This window comes from Falco peregrinus, chromosome 7 (assembly GCF_023634155.1).
Source record: "Falco peregrinus isolate bFalPer1 chromosome 7, bFalPer1.pri, whole genome shotgun sequence".
In the NCBI taxonomy this organism is placed as follows: Eukaryota; Metazoa; Chordata; class Aves; order Falconiformes; family Falconidae; genus Falco; species Falco peregrinus.
Genome location: NC_073727.1, coordinates 30,697,010 through 30,718,279, shown reverse-complemented (window position 1 = coordinate 30,718,279; position 21,270 = coordinate 30,697,010). Strand labels below are relative to the sequence as shown.

At 39.0% G+C, this 21,270-nt stretch overlaps 1 protein-coding gene across 10 annotated transcripts in view; it reads left to right on the top strand.

The window, feature by feature from the left end:
• Positions 1 to 2,080: 2,080 nt before the first annotated feature.
• The window catches only part of FAM184A (family with sequence similarity 184 member A), a 77,490-nt gene continuing 58,300 nt past the window's right edge, over positions 2,081 to 21,270 (top strand). For 8 of the 10 annotated variants that reach the window (XR_008748036.1, XR_008748037.1, XR_008748035.1 and 5 more), the window contains exon 1: positions 2,081 to 2,570. Coding sequence is in view for 7 of the 10 variants with exons in the window: in XM_055809895.1 (XP_055665870.1) it covers positions 2,403 to 2,570 (168 nt within the window). In the remaining 3 variants the exon portion in view is untranslated. The remainder of the gene's footprint in view (positions 2,571 to 21,270) is intronic. The other 2 variants (XM_055809893.1, XM_055809892.1) reach the window with 1 other exon arrangement.

Here is a 21,270-nt window from a genome sequence, read left to right as displayed (position 1 = left end):
GTCTCAAAAGAAATGTTGATAAATCCAAACCACTACGATTTATTTGAAAAATAAGTCTATCCAAAATACTTAAAATGTGTAGATTAAAATGATAATAATACTTCCTGTAACTTTTGAGGTTTCTAGGAGCAATAATAAATTGAGCCAGCCACTCCTTAATAACAGAGGCATTCTTAGGTACACTAAAGAAAGTGCCTTCTTGCATGAGAATTAGGAAGTTTGCTTAAGGTCACACAGTCAGCCAGACAGAACCATAATCTGTAACCAAGTCTTCACAATCAGTCTACTGCTTTCATTAGTAGTTTGACCTTCCCAGACATGAAAAATTACAGTCTAGTCTCTTCTGCCACTGAATTATTTTTTAATTTGATAAAATTAAATTAACAGTATGTGCTATTCATGGATGTCATCTATGGGCAGATTTGATACAGATGCTCCCAATACTCTTTCTTCCTCTTGTATTTCATCTGTATGAATCACTGCCTGAGTAGGCACCATCTGTCCTTTGCTCCCTGTTGCCAGAGTGGGCCACTTCAGAAGGAAAAAAAATAAATAAGCATCAGCGTCAGAATTTCCTGAACAATGCAAATTCTGAGCTCATGGCAACACAGCTACATAAAGACTGGAATTACATCACATCTTAGAATCCTCGTTATTCAAAATAGTTTGGGTTTATTATGTCTTTCAATATATGAGACTTTTTCTAGAACCTCTGCAGTTCTTCTGGTCCTTTCTTGAGTGCCTTCCCAGTGTGCTGATGCGTGGAAATTAGACCCCAGACCTTGCTGCAAGTATTTGTCTTGAACTCTCACGAACAACATGTAAAAAAGTAGCAACATCTAACTATACCTTCTGAATAGTGTCCCCTCTGTACATCAGGGAATCACATTTGCCCCACGACCTCAGGTTTGCACTGGCAGTTCATGTGTAGTTGGTTATTTATTATACTATATAAGCATGAATCTCTCTTAGCAAGTGAGGCACTTTACTCTGTAATATGGATGTCTTCTTCTAACTTACTATTCCACCTGTCATTTGCAAATTCTCAGTGTACTTTTCTCCATAATCTTATTGAGAACAACAGATTTAGCAATGTATTTTTGTGGTTTCTCTCTTAGATATTTCTGTCTGCCTACAAAGAATGCAGGCAAATATGGCATTTTTAGAGCAGAAAAAAGGCAGTAAAAAGATACACTACCCAACCCAGGGTAAGCACTAAGGACTCTTAAGAGATGAGTGCAGAGGCTGTGAATCAGGAAATCAAATGTGCCCAACCACATTAGTATCTATATATATTCTCAAAAGGTCAAAGCCTGGCAAAGAGACATTAAATTGTTAAAGAGGGTGGCTAATCTCAGGAGTTGCACAGGGTGGAAACAGAAGAGAGCAGTCACATCCAAAAGAAAAGCATGTGCGATATTCAGATTGAATCCCTTCTGGCAGGGACCTCTGCTCCGGCCCCTCACAGGCGGTGGGCGCAGGCAGCGCCAGCCCCGGCGGGTGGCGGGCCGCCCCACTATCGGCGAGTCTGGGTTGCATCTTCCCTCAAAACCTGAGGTAATTGTGCAGTCAGGTGCTTATCTGACGTACTACTTAGGTCGATTTTAAGACTCTGCTTGTCCCTATCACTTACTACTGTGAGAAAACCGCAGTTAGGCCGCCGCGGACCCGCGCGTACGCAGGGGCCGACAGCACCGCACCCCTCTGCGCACCGACACACGGCGGGCGGGTGCCGCGGCGCCCCCGCGGTGCGGGGCTCTGCACCGGCCCGGTCCCGGCCCCGGCCCCGGCCACCGCGGGGCGCCGTGCCCCCTGCCGAGCCGGCGGGAGGGGCGCTCCCCGCCTACGCCCGCGGGAGGAGCCGCGAGCGACCGGTAGCGGCTCCGTGCGCCGCCGCCAGCTGCCGGGGGAGGCGGGGGCGGGAAGGCAGCGCGCGCACCTGCCGGGGGAAGGGGAGTGGCGAGGCCCCGCCGGCCGGCGCTCGCGCTCCTTCGCCCGTCCTCGTGCGGCGCGCGCGGCCCCAGCCGCTCCGGGGGCGGCAGGCTGCGGGCGGGGGGCGGGGCCGGCGAGTGACGCGGGGGCTGCGCGGCGTAAACAGCCCGGCGGCAGCCCGGCACCGGGTACGGCCCGCCCGCCCCCGCCGCCCGGCCTCCCGCCGCTCCAGGACCGGGCCGGACCCCCGCCCGGTGCCGGGTGGAGCGGACGGGGAGAGGGAAGATTGGCGGCCGGCGCCCGCTCTCGCAGCGCCCCGAGGGGTTGGCGCCGCAGCCCGGGGCCGGCGGCTGTAGGAAGCGCCCGGGGCCGGCCGCGGGGCGGTTTGCGGCTGGGGCGCCCTCGGCGCGGCTCCCCGGTAGGGCCGGTGCCAGCGGAGCCCGAGCAGCGGCAGGGGCCGGGCGGTGAAGATGGCGACCCCGGGGACGGGCTGGCAGCAGCCGCAGCACAGCTACGGCGGCGGCTCCGCGCCCGGCGCGGGCAAACTCGGCTCCGGTTCGGCCCCGGCGGGGCTGGGTGCCGAGCACGGCCCGGACCTGCACTTCAAAATGAGCAAGAAGATCGCGCAGCTGACCAAGGTGAGGGCGCGTCCCCCGCCGGGCAGCGGCAGCCGCGGCCGCCCCTCCGCCGCCTGCGATTTCGTCCTCCCGGCCGCTTCCCCCGGCCGCTGGCCGCCACCCCGGCGGGCTGTGCCCGGGCAGCAGCTGGCGCCGGGCGCGGTGCGGCGGCCCCGGTCCGTCGGTTCGGTCTGGGTTCCGCGGCACAGGCCGGTGCCCGGGCGCGGGGGGACCATCCCCCGCTGCTAGGCTGAGACTCGCTGCTTATCCTGTGGGAATAGTAGCTTCTCTTCCAGGTCTTCTGTAAGCCAGGCTCTGAGTCTTTTTAAACGGAGAAATCCCAGCCGTGCTTGTTCGCCTTCCACTGGAGAGAAGTACCGTTATTTAGCGTGTCTGGTAGCATCTCGAATGCCTTTGATGCTGAGGGTGAAGTGTGAGAGTCTCTCTGGTCTTGTTATGGCTGATGGAACAGTTTTCATTGTATCATCCCCGGTATAGGAAATACAATGTATCTTTATTAAAGGCTGTGGGGTCAAGCTACAAGGTGTTTCAAAAGCATATTGGTAAGGCCAATGGGCCCCATGTTTCAGATGCAGTTGTAGCTATGATTTACTTGGAACAGCCTAAAAAAAAATCTTGGGCGCTGTAGTATCTCTTAAAGGATGCTAGAGACGTGGGTGAATAGCATTGTTTAGGAAGTGAAAGGCAGATTCTCCTTGTTAAAGAGGAAGCAAAAGAAATTACTTCTGTCAAAAATTACATAGCTAAAACACTTCAGGGTAACTTAAAAGCACTGTGGGAACTGCGAGTACTCTTCAAATACATGCTGAAATGGATGAAGGTGACATTTCATTGGAACTAAGAATAAAGAGAATGAAGACTGCTGGCAGTCTCACAGTGGAGACGGTTCATATTTAAAAATAGTATTACCATGGCACACTGTGCACGTTAATGTACTGGAAAACTGATGGCTGAGGGGTATTTTATCTTGTCTTTGACTTCAGAGTCCAATTTCTTTATATGTTAACACTGATGGAACTAAAATTACAATTTCATACAAAGAAAAGTAGAAATAAGCTGAAGAATTTCTTTTTTTACTCTATGGGCATCCAAATGATGAATTAAAGATGTTACTATAGACTTGTTGTCCTGAAAGGTACAAAAATCACCTAGAGACCATAAATATATTTTAGACTTACTTTAAGGCCTAGTACATACGCAAAGTAATACTTTCCAAGAATAAGTTTCACTTGTGTGTCTCCAGATATATTTTTCTTTCTTTAGGAATTTACCCAGCAGTTTATAGTTGATCTCAGAAAGAGCATTCCCCTTCTGTTGTGAAGTCATTCGTGTATACCCATGAGTTCCACATCACTGGGCATGTGCCCTGTGCTCTCCCGGTTATTGTGTGTTTAGATACCTTGAGGTGGGTCTGAGTTAAATATGGATTTACATGTGTGGTGCTGGAATATTTTGAATTTGTACTGGGAAATGTGAAGAGAGTGAAAGTATATCCTGGGGTTTTCATAAGCTTGTCTTTTTATGATCCATCGTACAGTTCTAAAACTCTAGAAACTGTGTCCATCTCTGTCCTGCTGAGGACTTCAGAATACTGCAAGTAAAACCTATGAATTGTCTTCTGCTGGTGTATTTTAAATAACTGTAAACTATGTGTTTGTACAAGGAGTTTATGTGTGAATTAGACTTTTGCAGGAGACCAGAATCTTGTATTTATTTCCCAGTGACTTGTGGATTCTGGTAATGTTTTAGTTGGTGTGTTTGTGTTCTGGTTTCAGGTTTTAGGGAGAAACCTTGAAAAAATCAGCTGATGTTTGTACTGACTGAAGGTCTGGAGTGAAGAACAGCATTTTTACATGTAAAACAGGATGTATAGTAAAAATGCATCTCTTGCACCTATTGTAACAATAAAATTAAGAATTTAAAGATGATTAAAAGTGTTCTGTAGCATTAATTTCATTGAGGTAGAGGTGTAAGTTTTGACAGTTTTATAGTTGGAGGGTTTGGGTCCTATGTTTCTGTTTCTTACTTGACTTTTCAGAAAGGGAGGCTTAAAAAGGTGTAGAAACTTCTGGGTAAAGTATAATCTAAACTTCATTACCTGCTCTAGAATCTGAAGCCTGATTTGATAGATGGCTGCAGAAATTAATCCTTGAGAAAGGACTCAAGCTACAGGGGAAGAAAGATAAACGTGATACTTAATTTCTGTAAGCGAGAGTTAACTGTCAGAGAAGAATTAACTTAACTTTGCATTTCCTGGAATAAAACTGATGCAAAAAAATGTATTGGGCTGTTTCTGTGAAGGTGTTTTTTGACCAATTTGTGCTGTTCTAGCATTTGTCAAATGCTTACTAATTTATGTGTATAGAACTCCTCTTCAGTAATCTTCTTAATTATTCTTATTAAGAATACCAATTCTTAATTGGGCTTTTCCAATTGTTTCATGTCTTTTATTTATATTTATAGATATAAGACACTTCTTGCACACCTTCTGACTGTTTTCCCCATTTATTTATTTTTTGTCTTCCAACTCTTCTCTAAGACTGCCTTAAAGATACACTAAGTCTCTCAGTGGATTTAGAGCTGAAGTCAGGTGCTTTACCAGGTCAAAACAAACCTACCAATATAGCATGGTAAAAGGAAATCTAAATATGTATGGGACATTGCCAAAGGGATGCACATAGTTAAGTTTTCCAGACATCTTCTGTCTTGTGATAAAAGAAATGTGACTTAATAGTTTGGTTTTTTTATTTTATTTTCCTTGTACAGTTTGTATTACAAGCTGTGAGTAACAGCAGAATAAAATGCTTTCCCCACAGAAGATGCAGGTCACTCATGAAGTAAATGTAAAATTCCAAAATTAGGATTCCTCTGTTATGAATTCATGTTACTTAGAGAGGTTCTGATGTTTCAGTCAAAACCGTGCAGGAACACAAAGGAAAAGGTGAAATTTGTTTAATAACTAGATTTAATCAGTAGTTCAGAATGAGGCTAAATAAGATACAAAACCACTTCACTAAGCACAGTACTTCTGAAGTGGTTAACTTTATTTTTACTTTTGGGTGGGGATGGGAAGACTTAGTTGATTTAACTTTAACATGCTTAAAGCACAGGGGAAGGCAAAACAAGTAGTTAGAAATGCAGCTTTAAAGATAAGATGATACTCCATTTCATGTTTAAAGACTCCAGTAAATTGTAACTGAAGCAATTTTAAATAGTTTTCTTCAGCATAAGCTCCTTATTTTTAGGTGTTTTGAAAGGTCTGTGTACCAGTTTGGGGATAAAGTAGCATCTGACACGAAGATTAAAGCCAACAAGAAATAAACTGTGATAATGAGGTTGCATGTATGTGTTTGTAGTACTGTATGCTGGAGTGCTAATGCAGTGCTGAATTGTGCCTGCTGCAGATGAAGTTATGCATATATATATTTAATTAGTTTGCATAAGACAACTGGAATAAAAAAACAAAAAGTAAGTTGCTGCTATGCTTACATCAGTAGGGAAGAATGGGGTTAGTTTTTACAGTTGCCAGAAGAGTACAAGTTCAAGTGTTTTTGGTTTGGGTGTTGTGTGTGGGTTGTTTTTGCTTTTTGTGCTGTAGTTTGAAGCTTGAATATTTGTGATTGCAGACACATTCAGGATATGGATTTCTCAAAGTCTGTTGTGCAAGCTTTGTGACATCAACATAAAACTTTGACTTCTATGGAATAACTGCATGATCCAAGCTGGGATTATGCATTGAGAATCTTCAGGATTGATTTGGTTGCATGATACTTGTTCCAGAAACTTTACATCAACTGGAGAAGAGTCTGTAAGTGCCATGCTAATGATAGGTACCCTACAGTGATCATTTCTATTCAATAAAAGGAAAACTGTACTTCAGTCTTTTTCCCTTGGTACATGCTTAGAGCTGGATGGTTCAGTTTTGGAAAGGTTCCACTCAGCTCATTCAAAGACTAAGGCAACAAAGTTACCCAAGTTGCACCATACTTAAGTAAACAATAAACTAGAATTTGGGACCCCTGAGATCACAGTTCTGTTCTCAACTCTGCTGCCAGCTTGTTGTGTAAATTTGCAAAACTGCTTTTTTTTAAATAACATTTCTCCTTTGTCTTTCTATCTTCCTGCATTAGAGAGAAGTATGATGTTAATGTAGCAATTAACACAGTGAGTTGCTTGTTGATAGTAAATTTATTTTGAAGAGTGAAGTCCAAAGTTGATGATCTTGAATTCAGATGCTTATGCTTCTTATTGTGTGGACTTTTTTGCTGGGATAGTCAGAGGTCTCCCTCGGCTATCACAGAATGCAGTGCTATGGAAGTAAGAGCTATAGGGTTTAACTTATATCAATGATTTTTTAACAAAATATTTCTAACAAAGCTTTGTCAGCTTTTGTTTGGAAGTATTCTGCCTCAGGAAACAAAACAACTAAGCCTCTTGCCGAAGGCCAATGTTCATTTGGCATAGGACTATAAGAAAACTTAAAAGAAGAGACCTTACAAATAGGGAAGAAATGAGAATCTAAAAAACCCTGTGGAACTGTTTTGATGTTAGCTGTCAGCATGTGGTAGCTGATGCCATTAACAGCTTTGTAAAAACGAGTTTTAGTTTTTTAAGCAACCTTATGTCATCTCTCCAATGTGTGTTAACATTGGCAGTAGGCCAATATTTGCTAACAGTTCTAGGACTGCATGAAAAGAACTGAAATTTTGAGGCGGGTGTGATTTGAGTACATATTTGAATGCCAGGATTTTTGCATATGCTTCTGACTGGTAATGTGGGAATAAATGCTATATTTTGTTATTACATAAAAATGGTTTTCAAAGACTAGAAGGTGTGAAAATGTAATATTAGATATTAATATTTTTTTACGTCTCTTTAGAGATACTTATTTTTGGTTTGCATTAATTATTCCAAAGACAATTAAGAAGTCAGCCCTCTAAGGAGGGAGAGACTGAAGGTAGCACTGAAAGATAAAACCACAGTATTTCTGAAGCAAGTATCTTAAGGTTTTCCACTAATCATGCTAGTATAGTCTCTCCATATTCCCTTTCTGACTCTGTCCATGTGATGTTCTGTGTCCATGTTCTGCAGTAGTTACAGTTTTAGCAAGGGATATTCACAGAAGAGAGTTTTTTGTCCCCATGATGGTATAAGGACAAAGATGGGACTAGATAAAAATGGCAAGTCTTTAATACCATCTGGTATAGTTCAGAAAAGCTAAGTAGAGCTTTCAGGCTCTCAAAATTTTCTTCAGATCATAAATAAAATCACCAGTTATTGTCTTTATCTGAATACTTGCTAGTTGAAGCACTCAGAGTTGCTTTAAAGCAGCTGTGGCTTCCGATTTAGACCTGAAGAGGTCTGTCTTACCTTCCATGTTTTGTAGGACAAAAATCATGGAATGTGGCATTTTAGTTAATATGCTCTTTGTCTCTGAAAGAAGAGAGCAGGAAGAGGAAAAAAAAAAATAAAAATTGTCAGTCCTGAAGCAGAGTCTGGGAATTCTTACTTAATGCTGGTTTTTCCCAATTGGGACTAGTTGAAAACAGTTAATTATTCTGATACTTTGAAGACCTCAGGGCCATGTATCCCCTGTAATGGTTCTTCCATTCATTATAATTGCACACCTATAAGGTGAGACTGCAGGGCTGGTAAATGGACCTGATACAGGTATATTTTAGAGGTCAGTGTTCTGGTATGGATGAATTGGGTCAATGACGTTACAGTCTTTTGTCACAAGACATCAAGAAGAAAGACATGGGAAAAGAATGAAATATTTTGAACATTAAAAAAAACTAACTCATGAATTTCCTTTGCTCTCTATTTGCATAGTCTTAATGGTTGTCTGTTAACTCTCAGTTCTTCTGACACCACTGACAGTTTAATGTTCTAAAGATATTTTCTGTATATGTGTGTATTTGAAAGTGTGATGTTGTTGAAAAACTTGTCTGATCACACACTTACATAAGCTACTAGTCTAAAATGTCTCTTTAATAAGCTTGTGCATATATTAGCTTCTCTAAGATTGTTTTGGGGTTTGTGGTTTTGGTTTGTGGGTTTTTTTCTTTCACATTTTAAAAAAATCCAAAAGAGTAATCAACATGAGACAAATAAATCGGGTGAGAGGATGCATAATAGGATGTGGCACCTAGAGACATGGTTTAATGGTAGAATTGGCAGTATTAGGTTTACAGTTGGACTTGATGATCTTAAGTCTTTTCCAACCTAAATGATTCTATGGTTCTATATGATTGATTCTTGTTCTATGCCTATTCATATTTATTGCTATAATTAAATAATAGTTACAAGGAGCTGGAAAACTATAGATGTTGTTGCTTTAATATGTAATTCAGCTGTTAAATCTGATACATCAGTACATTATAGATATTTAAAGAAAACATGAAAGATAAGGATTTTAGTACAAAGTTCAATGTTACCAAACATGTCAAAATTAGAAAAGTCATGAAGAAAGAACATGCAGGCCATAAATGAATCCTGCTACTGCAACATCCATAAAGTTTAAAATCTGTCAACCTTCATCAGTTTTTTACATAAAATGATATAAATCCTATGGAAAAAATTAAAACCATTTGAAATCTAGTTTGATATTAGTTTTTTTGATGATGATGCTGTTTTCAGGGAAGTACTGCATTATGAAAGAAGGCTTTTGCTATTATCTTGATTTAGATAAAATCAAGAAAGTGCTAGCTCAGAGTTATGAAAATAATATGGAAATGCTTTCCTTCAAATGTGAAAGTTGTAAACAGGAGTGTCTTTTATGTATATTTGAAAAAGAAAATCAATGGTTCAACTCCAATAGTACAAGGTATTCATAGATTAATTTCTTTCTACACTTGTAAATGAGCATGGACACAGTGCTTTGAATTATTCAGTCCTGCAAGGAGTTTTGATTTGTCAAGTTTTATAAAAATGAATCAACAGAAGACAGTCTTTTTTGTGTGTCTAGAATATCGTGGATGTGCAAAGAAGTTACTTCAACATGAAGAGTCTTACCACTTTAGAAGTCAGATTGCAACTTAGTCATAGTGGTTCTGTATTTTCTTTAAACACTGTAAAACTGTATTTAGTAACAGCATTGTCTGGATATTTCTGTGTTTCATGCAGCATATTGGTTGCACATACCTTGTTTTTTAATGTCTGGAAGTATAATTGGGTGCATACTGCATCTAATACACATGTAGAAATATTTTTTTGTAGTAAGTCATTGTATTGGTACAGTAGCTTCTAACCACTGAAATTCTTTCATTATCTCATTTTCTAAACTCAGGGCTTGGCTTTAATAAAAACAGTAATTTTGTCACTGATACTACTGTTTCCCCACCCCTCCAAGTCTCCATTGAAAACTATACTCTCCTTTTAACTGTATGGAGGAGGGGGGGGCATTACTTAGATAGTAACTAACTTGTTCTTACTCTTTGCAGGCTTACTGCTAAAGAAATCCAGCAAATTTCAATGTAATACTATGAAATCAAATATGTATGTCTTTCGGCTGATACAAGTTTGGCAGTAGTAAGCCAGGCTTCTATGCATTCTTCTAATGACCAATGTCATACCAATAACCAAAGGCATTGCATTCCAAAAATAACCAGAAGAAACAAAAACAGACTAAAGCTATTCACCATCTTGTCCTACTTAATGCATATTACCTGGTTCTGTTTCCTCGGTCAGGCTTTTTTAACTGAATCTAGAAGGCTCTGACGAAGAACAGCTTTTGCTGAGGCTGTCGCTTGGCGAGGCTTAAAATGACAGCCTTTAAACAATAGCTATTGTTGAAAAGTTCATTGAGTCCTCCTTTTTCAAGATACTGCTTAACTAAAATGTTGTCTTTCATTTTAAAGTAGCAGCATGAGATGATTATAAGGAATACTAGCTTTCTATTTTCATTTTTATGACATTAATTTTTCCAGCCAGTTTCCTAAAATTTCATTTCTAGAAACCTGAATTGTAATATGTTTAGAAAACAGGTGTGCTATAATCCAGAGATTTTTAATTTAGCAATGCTTTTGTTCACAACATGACTGAAAGCTATAACTTTCAGTAAAGAGTGTCTGACGCTGCCTTCTCAGATCTGGTATTTTGCAGTATGAATGCTGATATGTTTGGATAGGTTGTACTAAAAAGTATTTCAGTAATCTCCTATGACTGTCTTTGTCCTTTTAAAATTTGACAAAAGAAAACAATGGTAAATTATTTCTGTAATAAAGATTGGGGTAAAGGACTTATCTCCTTTGTGTAATTGTAAGTATAGGTTTCACGCTTTAACAAATACAGTTTGTTTGTAGCTGGTAGTAATAAGTAATCAAGGATATATTTACAGGCTAAAACCAATTTTGAAATGCCTTAAAAATCTATAGATATCTCTTTCCAACATTAAACTGTATTGACAACATAGTAATATATACTACTTTTGGTGTTGTGCCATTGAGTGGTAGCATTCTATTTGAAATTTTTGATTATTATGGTTGGGTTGTTACTAGCTTTCCATATTGTATCTAACATTATAGCATTAACTTATAGCTCCAATAAGTTCCTATGCCATAAAAATCAGTCTTTTTTTTTTTTTTGTTTTAAAGCATATGGCTGTTTGCTTTATGCTGAGATAGAATTTGTAAAAATGTGTGCTAAAACAGAGACTGGACTTTGACATGAAGATCAGTTTGTGTTCTTTGAGTTGATCTGGGAATGTTCTGTGGCCATTTTCTCTACGCCCATGGTTCTTGTCTTGCCTTTCTTAATTTTCATGCTTTGCTTCACACTTTGACACATTTCAATCCACAGTATAGACCATTCACAGTTTGGTGTGGTGGGTATATTCTGCCTTGCCTACAAATTCCTAATACATGAGCTTGTAGTAAATGCCATTTATGTTTGGGCAGGCACTGCTTTACCAAGTATCCTTACACCTTCTGTACAAGTGAAGAGCCTGAAGCAAGCTGAGCTTCTGTTGGTTTGCATTCTTTTCCATAGGTATGAGTTGATGCTCTAGAATAAACTATATTCCAAATCCCAGATTTTATTTTTTTTTTTGGGGGGGGAAGGACAAGATGGGACACAAAGGTCTTTATGTAATAGACTTTTTTTTCTCTAATGGCAATTGTGAAATGTGTTGGGGTTTGTTGTGGTTTTGTTTGCAGTGTGGTTTTGGGGTTTTGTTTTCTTTTTTCTTATGGGTCTATGCTCCCTGGTTCTGACGGAAACTATATCCCCTGCTTTCAGAAAACTTAGTTGGTGAAGTTGGAGACAGAAGTAGCATGTCCTCTTGCTATATGATATCAAAGAAGTTACATAGTGGTCATAAACTGTAGCTTCTTTATTTGCCTATATGCAATTTTGGTAAATGTGGTCCCTTAAAAAAAAATCTAATTCAAGTCCTGATTGATGTGCTTTATTTGACACTAGATTTGCTACTAATTCTGACCCTTTTCTGTTTGCATGTATGGAAATGGGTTTCTTTATAGGTCCTTAAAGAAAAAGGAAGAATTTGCTCAGGTGTACAGAAAGAAATAATTCACTTGTCTGGGAAGCATAAAAGCCCAGATGTTTGTCAAAGAATTTAGAGTAGTCTGAAGTTTATCTATAAGAACTTTTTTTTTAAATCAAAGAATCATAGAATCATGGTATCATAGCGTGGTTTGAGTTGGAAGGGACCTTAAAGGTCATCTAGTTCCAAGCCCCCTGCCATGGGCAGGGACAGCTTCCACCAGACCAGGTTGCTCACAGCCCCATCCAGCCTGGCCTGGAACACTCCCAGGGATGGGGTATAAACATTGATATATCTTTTTATCGAAGTCTGAGGCTGTACGTGCTTTTGTTGGAAGACTCGTGAAGCAGAGCCTTGTCTGACGCTTTGCCTGTCAGTTCTGTTGGAACTGTGGTGAATTTTTCTCTTGCCCCGTTTTGTCCCGTTGTCGCGGGGGCGGGAAGAGGCGGCAGCCGGCCGCTCTCCTGGTGCTGAACGGGCGGGGGGGGGGGGCGATGGGTGCGAGCCTGCCGCTGTCTGTGGTGCTGAACAGGGGCCCGGTGACACCCCGCGCCTCTCCTTGGTGCGGAACGTAGGGCCGCCTCGACGTTTCTCTTCACTGGCACTGATGTCAAAAGCGAGTAAGTTTTACTTCCTCTTATGCAAACCAGTGTTTCCCTACTAGCAAGATCTCTTTAGAGGCTCTACTTGTATAACTACTATTGCCCAGTCCTTTTGTGTAGTCAGTGTGGTGAGCCGTAACACTGATTGCACTGAACACTTTGAAAGTAAGTGCAGTGACTTATTTCTCTGAAAATGTTTGCCATGCCATTTTGTCGTGGATTCCCAAAAGCCTGACAAAAAAACCAAAGAAGTGAAAACAAAAACAAGCAGTAGTATTTTTCAGGGAGTTCTGTCAGTTCTCAAACAGTTCTTAATTTGCTAATATTTAAATGAGCAGCAGCGTTTTATTTATATTGTCAAGATTCTAAAAGGGGTTCAAGTTTGATTTCCTAAAGCTGATTTAGAGAATATACAACACAAAACAGGATTTATCCTTGGTTTTATTATTTTCTCAAATAAATACCTTATTATTCTTACCTTTTAAGGATTTTCAGAAGTTGGAAATGCAGTTGTCTTGTCATTAAATTCATTAAAGGGATGTATTTTATTTCTGGATGTTGCCCAAAGTATTTTAGATTCAAAAGCCCGTGTAGTTTTCAAAAGAACAGGAAATTGCATCCTGAAATTATATGCTGCTTATTTATTTTGGTGATTAATCAAAAACAGTGATACAGGTCTATAAGATGACTACCTTTTTCACTCTTTCTCCACTTAGGTGTTTCTACTTCTTGTTTTGGGTAGCTCTGAACTTACTGTCACTTTTCAGAGAGAAAATAAATTTGTTTGTGCATGGAGCAATTCTTGTAGAGTGAAGATCTTTGATGTGTTTTTTTTTTGCCAAGGGCAAGCTACTATTATCTCCTCAATGTAAAGTCGGTTGTTCAGCTGCGAGAACTTCCAGTGCATTGTTGCACAAAGTCTAAATACCCGCAAACAGATGCAATACAAATTGACTACCTTAAATTCCTCTAGGGATGTCTATACCTGAAAGACTCAAATAAAATATGCAAAAGTTCAAGAAATAAATCTGTAAGCAAATGCAGCTCAGAGACTAAAACACAACTTGGAATAGCCCTTTGGCCTATCCTGTTTTCCTTGCAGCAATTTAAGGTCTAAGCACATAGCAGATGTGTAAAACTATATTCTAGATAGATGATTAGTGGGTAAATGGGATTCTTTCTCACTAGGAGGTAGATTGGAGAATCTGTACATCTGTCACTAAATTTTTTTTATTTTTTTTACCTCAGTTTGCTTCTCAAGATTTAACTGTCTTAGGAAATTGCCTAAAGCTAACTGTGCTACAGATTTGTAATGTTTATTTCTGGCATAACCTGATTAATAGAGGTTACCATCCCAAAACTGAAAAGGGGCTTTGACTGAGTGTTGATATGTCTGCAGCTGTCCCCACACAAGGCGGGGAGTTGCAGTTGTAAGTATATGCTAAACCTGTTTGTAACAGGAGGAAGTATTGATTCAAGTTGGATGCAGGATGAATACCTAAGCCATTACTGTTCATTAGAGGGCTGTGAAAGATTATTTTTGCAAGTCTGTGTTTTATCACAGTGGAATTTTCAATCATATGTCCTTTTTGGTCAACTCTTGCATGTTCTTTTCTGTGAAAATAAGCACACTTGAAGTGTTTTGATTAATTTTACTTACTTCAGGTCACTGATTTATTACATGATGACTCAGGGGTATATGAAACGTATAGCTGGTCTTTTCTTACATACTTGTGTTTGCCTTTGTAATGTTTTTTCTAACCCTTAAACTATAGGTAGAAAGCCACAGAAGTTCTCCTAAAGTATAGGTTAGAGTTAGGGAGAGGATCTGCTGAAAGCAGAACACAAAGTTAGATATTAAAATCTGTCCTTTTTCTTAGAACCTTTCCTGCTCTGCTATGGGAGGAGTGTATTAATTACTGGAGATAACTCGTGCTTTCTTTTTTGAAGAGTGATGTTATTAAAAATACAAACAAACCAAAGCGTAAATTCTATTTGCTAGCTAAACTTGAAATTGAAATTTGAAAAAGTATTTGAAAACTTTCAACAAATTTCTTGTCAGCTGCTAGATGTTTTAGTCTGCAAAGCAAATTGTTCCATACTGTCTCTTAAAAGGTTAAGACATCATTTTTAACTGTGGAAATAAAACTGGTGTATTGGAAGCTGCATTATACATAAAGTAGTCTTAAAGTGCACCTCAGAATATTTTTTCGGTGTTGTATGTATGTGTGCTTTGTGTATAGCTTAAGTAGATAATTCTTAATTATATTTTTTTTAGGTAATTGCATTTAGGTTACTTGCATTTTTCAAGAAACATTTTTGTTTCTCTTGTCATAGAAAAATAGAGATTTTTACAGTAGAAGGTAAAACTAGGCATGTTTGTTTCAGAGACTGAATATATATACACTGAAATGTGCATGATACAGACCTGTACCTACTCCAAGGTCTCTGGCCTGGAGCTCATTATTTAATGTGAAGCTGCACACAGGTGCTGAGAAAGTATTTTTTTTTTTCCTCACAAGACTACTTGTATTTGATTTGTGTTCCTTGATTTAAGATTGCCAATATTTCTGAACTGATTTTAAAAAAAAAGTTTTTAATGTGTGCTGAAGAAAGGAGACTTCTTGGTTTTCCTTTAATCATCTTCCTCTACCATATCAGCTATGGCAGATTTTCTTAGGATAGCTCATCACACCCAAAACTTGAGGTCTTGATGAAGATCCTTACTCGACTGACCCATTAAGTATGGGGAATTTTTGTTGGAGGTGAAAAATTCTGAACAGTCTTAACTATAGACTTTTGTATGATGGATTGTTGGAAGAGTAGGAGTTAATGTTGAATAAAATAAGTATTGTAAGAGAGTCAAATTTAGCAAATAATTACAATATAAGTACTCTTAAAATAAGCTTCTTCTATTTTAGCTGCTAAGCAGAAGCAATGGTAGAAGCCTTTACTGCAGTTGCATGGGATGGCTTTTTTTAAGAACATTCACTAGTGTTGCTCTCCGGAAGATTACATCACTGATGAAGTTTAAATCCAACAGGATAACAATAATAAGACTGTAGACCAGTAACTGAGTGTTCAGGTTGAGAAGCCACAGGATTCCACTTACTGTATTTAATGGCATGAATGCTTTAGGACAAAGCAATACAATTGTATGCTTTTACCTGGTTTCTTGTAGGTTTTAAGTAGGAAAATTGTAGTGTCTCTATTAAAGTATACACCTTTTTTAATTGAATGGTTCAGACAACTTGTGGCAGAAGGTACTGCACAAATTTTAAGTATTTTTATAGGTAGACTAGAGACAAGGAAAAAACTGTTTGGTGTGTGGGGTTTTTTTTGTGGTAGGTTTTTTTTTTTTTTTGTGGGACTATTTAGTTACATATTCACTGCTGTTTGCCACATGCCTGTGTGTTTTCTCCAGGTATATGCTAGATAAGTAGACGTTAAGGTGGACTGAAAACTGGCTGAACTGGTGGGCTTAGAAGTGTTCTGGTCAGCAACATGAAGCTCAATTTGAGGCCAGTCACTAGTGGTGTACCCTAGAGGTTGACACTGAGGACAAGACTATTTAACATTGTTAGTGACCTGGATGACAAGACAAAATGCACACTCAGCAAGTTTGTAGGCAATGCAAAACTGGGACAAGTGACTTTGTTTTATCAAACATATAGGTGTGCTGCTATTCAGAGCTGAACAGGCTGGAGAACTGCAATGACAGGAACCTCATGCGAAGTCCTGCATCTGGGGCAGCATAATCAGTATGTGGTTGGGATCAACTAGCTGGAAAACGGCCTTATCAAAAAGGCCCTGGGGTCCCGACAGACAACAAGTTGAACATAACCAGCAGTGTGCCTTTGGCAAAGAAGGCTGACTGTATACTGAGCTGCATTAGAAAGAGTGTTTCCAGCAGCTCAAGGGGTGATCCTTCCCCCTTGGTGAAACACACCTGGATTTCTGGGTCCAGTTCTGGGCTCCCCAGTATAAGAGACCTAGACATGCTGGAGCAAGTCCAGCAAAAGGCCACTAAGATGATTAAAGGACTGGACCATCTGTCATACCAGGAGAGGTAGAGATGGGGACTGTTCAGCCTGGAGAAGAGAAGGCTTGGGGCAATCTTATGAATGTTTGTGTATACCAGATGGTAGGAAGAAAAGAAGCCTGAGTGGGCATGTTCTTAGTGGTGCCTTATGAAGAGATGAGGCAATAGACAATAACTAAAAGATAAGAAATTCTGTTTAAACATAAAAACCACTTATTTTGCTGTGAGGATGCTAACGCTGGAACAGGTTGCCCGGAGAGGTTGAGAGTTTCCTTCCTTGCAGGTATTCAAAACCCAGGAGTTATTCAAAGGCCCAGCATAGTCTGTTCTGGCTGATCATGCTTTGAGCACAGAAGTTGGACTAGATGGCCTCCAGAGGGGCCTTCCAACCTCAGCCCTTCTGTGATTTTTGTATACATGTGATATCTGTTAATGTGTTGAACCTTTAAGGTTTTGGTGTGAAATGACAAAACTAATAGCCACTATTGTGTAAATACTGAGAGATAGCTAAGAATTATAAATGGTTTTTATTGTATGTTAGACACGATATGTAAGTTACTGGTAGGTATCCCAGTGGACTATAGAGGAATAGTAGAGGACAGTATGAAGGGTTTATTTGTAAAAGGTTTGTGATGATTGGTAAAAACATGAGGTATGAAATGTTAAAAAGGAAAAAGGGGATATTGTAGAGGGATGAAGCTGGTTTAACTAACATTGATAATAAACAGCTGTGGGCTGGCTTCAGGGCCGGTCGGTTGGCCCAGGTAGATAAGGTGCAGCTGTGGCTGGTTTTGTTAAGAGGTTGGGCAGCCAAGGAAGAGAGAGCAACCAAGGAAGAGAGAAGAGGAAGGAGCAGAGAGAAGAGAAGAGAGTGTGTGCCCTAGGTGAGGAGAGAGTAGGAGAAGGCAGCAGAGGGACTGGCATCAAGAGTATGCTGGTATGAGATGGTGAAAGACCTTGCTGCAGCTTGATAGTTTGGAGAGTGCTGTGACAGTGTACCACTGCAAACTTGTTCTAGGTTTGTCTCAGGCTGAGCTTTGACAATAAACTTGAACTGTCAAATGGTGTGATTTGTGCAAAAGAGACTGTGCCGCTCTGCTTGCTTTATAGTATGGCTTCTATAACCTCAAACCAAAAAAGAAGACTGGAAGCTTAATGATGAGTCCTTAGCTTGAATTTTATGGGTTTTGGTTATAATCTGGGTAACTTTTTCCAGATTACTTCAAGGTAGCATGATAATTCTGGGGAAGTGGCTCAAATTCTTTTACAGTTACTAGAAGTTCCATGAATTGACAAGTTTCTGGTTGAGGTTTCCTTTTTTCCAATCTGGAAAATTAGTATTTATCATTAGACTTCCAGAGATTACTTGTAGTTAAGGCCTTCTGTAAAGTTAAAAAAGATGAAGATAAAAAAAGTTGGGAGTCTTGCAGTTCATGCTTTTCATGAATATTTCTTTCCTGCATAGCTGCGTATTTGTTTAAGAGAAGGAAAGGCATGGAGCTTTCCAGACAAGCCTGGAAAGTAGAGAGACAACCATGAGCAAGAAATTGACTTGTTTTCCAGTGTGCCTTTCAAACCACTGGTGAGGAAATCTTTGCTCCATAGAGGCTGCATGGTATAGTCTTATCTGACCAGCCTCTTCTGCTGTGAGTAAACACTAGATACTGGAATTGTGTAGAATTTGCAGAAGTTCTTGGGGGAAATAGGAATCAAAATAGATCAAACATTGAGAGGAAAAGACCTGCTGGCAGGCAGAGTGGGGAACATGAGCTTTGATTTCATAGGGAAGAGAAACTGGGAAGACCTTCTCTCTGGCTTGTACAGTACTGCTTTTTCTTTGGGGAAATGGAATACAAGAAACCTTTTGCTAATGCTTTCATCAGCTGAACGCTTGAGGACTCATCAGTAAGAACAAATAGTGTGTATAAGTGATAAAATGCTGACTATGCATTAATTGCAGGTTTACAAGCAATCTGAAAGGAAGAGAGATAATGTTTCTTTATTGTCAATTTACACTTTGTTCAAAAATACTTGTGACATTTTCAGGTGATGGCGCTCAAATATGGCTTTGGATATTCTCTGGAGCACATTTAGAAATGGAGAGGCTTTGTTTTTTTACATTTCCACAGTTGTTCTGTCTTTATCACCCCTGCTTCCCCGCACCTTTCCAAATAAAAGAAAAACCAAATCTCTTTAATTTTAAAGAGCTGAAATTTTTAATTCTAGCTTCAGTTCTCAATGTTAGTGAGTACTTCCAGGAAAATTGTTTTTCCTTAAAAGGCAAGACAGCTTGTCTTACATACTCTTGGTTATGTAAAAACTATGGATATTTGTAATTAAATATTATTATTTATAATTATATAGAAATGACATTTATTTTATATAAAGATATAATTATATAAAAATTAATACAATACTCTTATTTAGAATTAAATTATTTTTTCTAGCTAGGCTATGTATGGAAAAATCAAAAAATGGTCAATGACCAGACAGCTTTTCATCATAAACATCTAGGTAAAACTAAATGTTTGAATTAAACATGACACTTCAGATGGCAAAATTTAATAGGGGGTTAGGTTTGAAGGTGGACTAGATGAAGATTTAAGAATAAATTTTAGTCTTGAATTATAATGAAAGCTTAAATGATAAAGAGAAATAGATTTTGAAAGGAAACAGGACAGTAATTTTGTAGACTTTGTATTTTGAGTATTATGACTTATTTTTCTATCGAGTACAAATAGCTACATGACTTTATTTTAATCAGAAAGAAATATTTAAATTGGTGAAAGCACAGATATGATTGTATCAAGAATAATTTAGCCAAGTCTAGACAAAAAAATGGGAAACTTAAAATAGCAATTATGTTGACATAAGTGATACTGTGTTAGATGGTTTTATAGTGGCCTTTTTTTAAAAAAAAGACTGATTTTTAAAACAGAAATGAATGAAATTGGCTGACTGATCTTGCTGCTTTTCTATGAGTGTTTTTCATTCTAAATTAAGAATATCTAAGTGTAATGGATTTGTTGAAATACTTTTGCAGAAAATTTCGACTTCTATTCATCCTTTTAGACTCATCACTTCATTATCAGTGAATGTCATCTTTTAAACTGTTTGATCCCACTGCAGAAAACTTACTTTTTAATTGCTCTCATATATTTTTCACCAAAAGGCTGTTTTTCTTATGTGGGTGGTATTTCAAGGACAAATATTAATTCTTTTTCATTGAGAAAAAGGGGGGGGAAAAAAAGCAGTGTTGAATTGGAGGGTATGTTTTCCTTTAAAATATATACAAATGCAGTGAGGGAGGGAAATTTCTGAATGGGATTATGTCTGGAAAAAATGCCAGCTTTGCTAACTGTGGCTTGAATAACCATTAAGATGTAACCTGATGATACAAAATACAGAAACTGAAAATGGAAGGGAGCGACTTGCTATGGCTGGCAGGTAATTAAAATATGGAAATAGTGTCTGTGTTTTTTCTGTAATGTCGTTCTGAAACAATGTTGATATAGGATGAAACAATTTTTCAAGTCGTAGCATTGAAGAGTCTGAGAAGCTTTGTGAAGAACTGCTGTATTTTGGTAATGGTTTTCTAGCGGAGCTCTCATCAGTTAAGCAAGTAAGTGTTTTAGGACTACTTAGCTTGATTTACAGGTACTGGCTGAGTTAAAAAAAGAGTACTGATTTCCAGGGAGCCATTATAAAACACTTAAACTATTTTCTGCTATTTGCTACAGTTCTGACTAAGTTTTGAAATGTTTTTTTAAACACTTTATTTTTTCTCTTTCGTGAACAGTTTTTCTGCAATGTTGGATTGTATTGAAATCTGTCATAATGAAAATACCTTTGATGTCATAATCGGATTTAAACTTGCATTAAACTCTATTCTGACTTATTCAGCAAGTTGGTTTTACACTTTAGCATAGAAAGCAAACTTATGCACAGTTAACAAAATTAAAAAATGTCACGGAATCATGCAGGTAATATAGTGCTTAGAAATAACTGTAGTTGAGAAGAGCGGAATATGAATGTACGGAACTGTATTGCTGAACACTGTAAATTATGTAACTCTGAGAGCCAGCAGTGTAAGGGTAGAACAGCTGAGCATTTATCTCAGAAACAGGTGTCATGTAGTAGCCAAGTGGGGGATGATGTGCCAGGTCATACAAAGCAGTAGCGGTGATGTCTCCCTTGTAAACTGGGGAAATAGCCCTGTATAATTTAGTTTATAGTAGAGGTATGCTTTACCTGTATCTAGCTGCTTCTCATCTTTCTGTCCAAATCTTCAAATCTACTTTTTCCTCTTGTAAAAACTCTTTTGGTTCAAGGTTGTGCATATAATTCTGGGATGTTTTACTCCTGAAAATCAGTTAGACCGCCTACTGGCCAAATCCAATCTATCTGCAGTATTCTGTAATACGTATCTTGGACATTACTTCTAGTCAGTGGCTAGTGTTGTTCGACTGAATATCCAACACATGTCTCATAGTCCTATACCATTATCTTCAAATAGCTCTCCCCATTTAATCTGTATTTCTTTTGTGACATCGC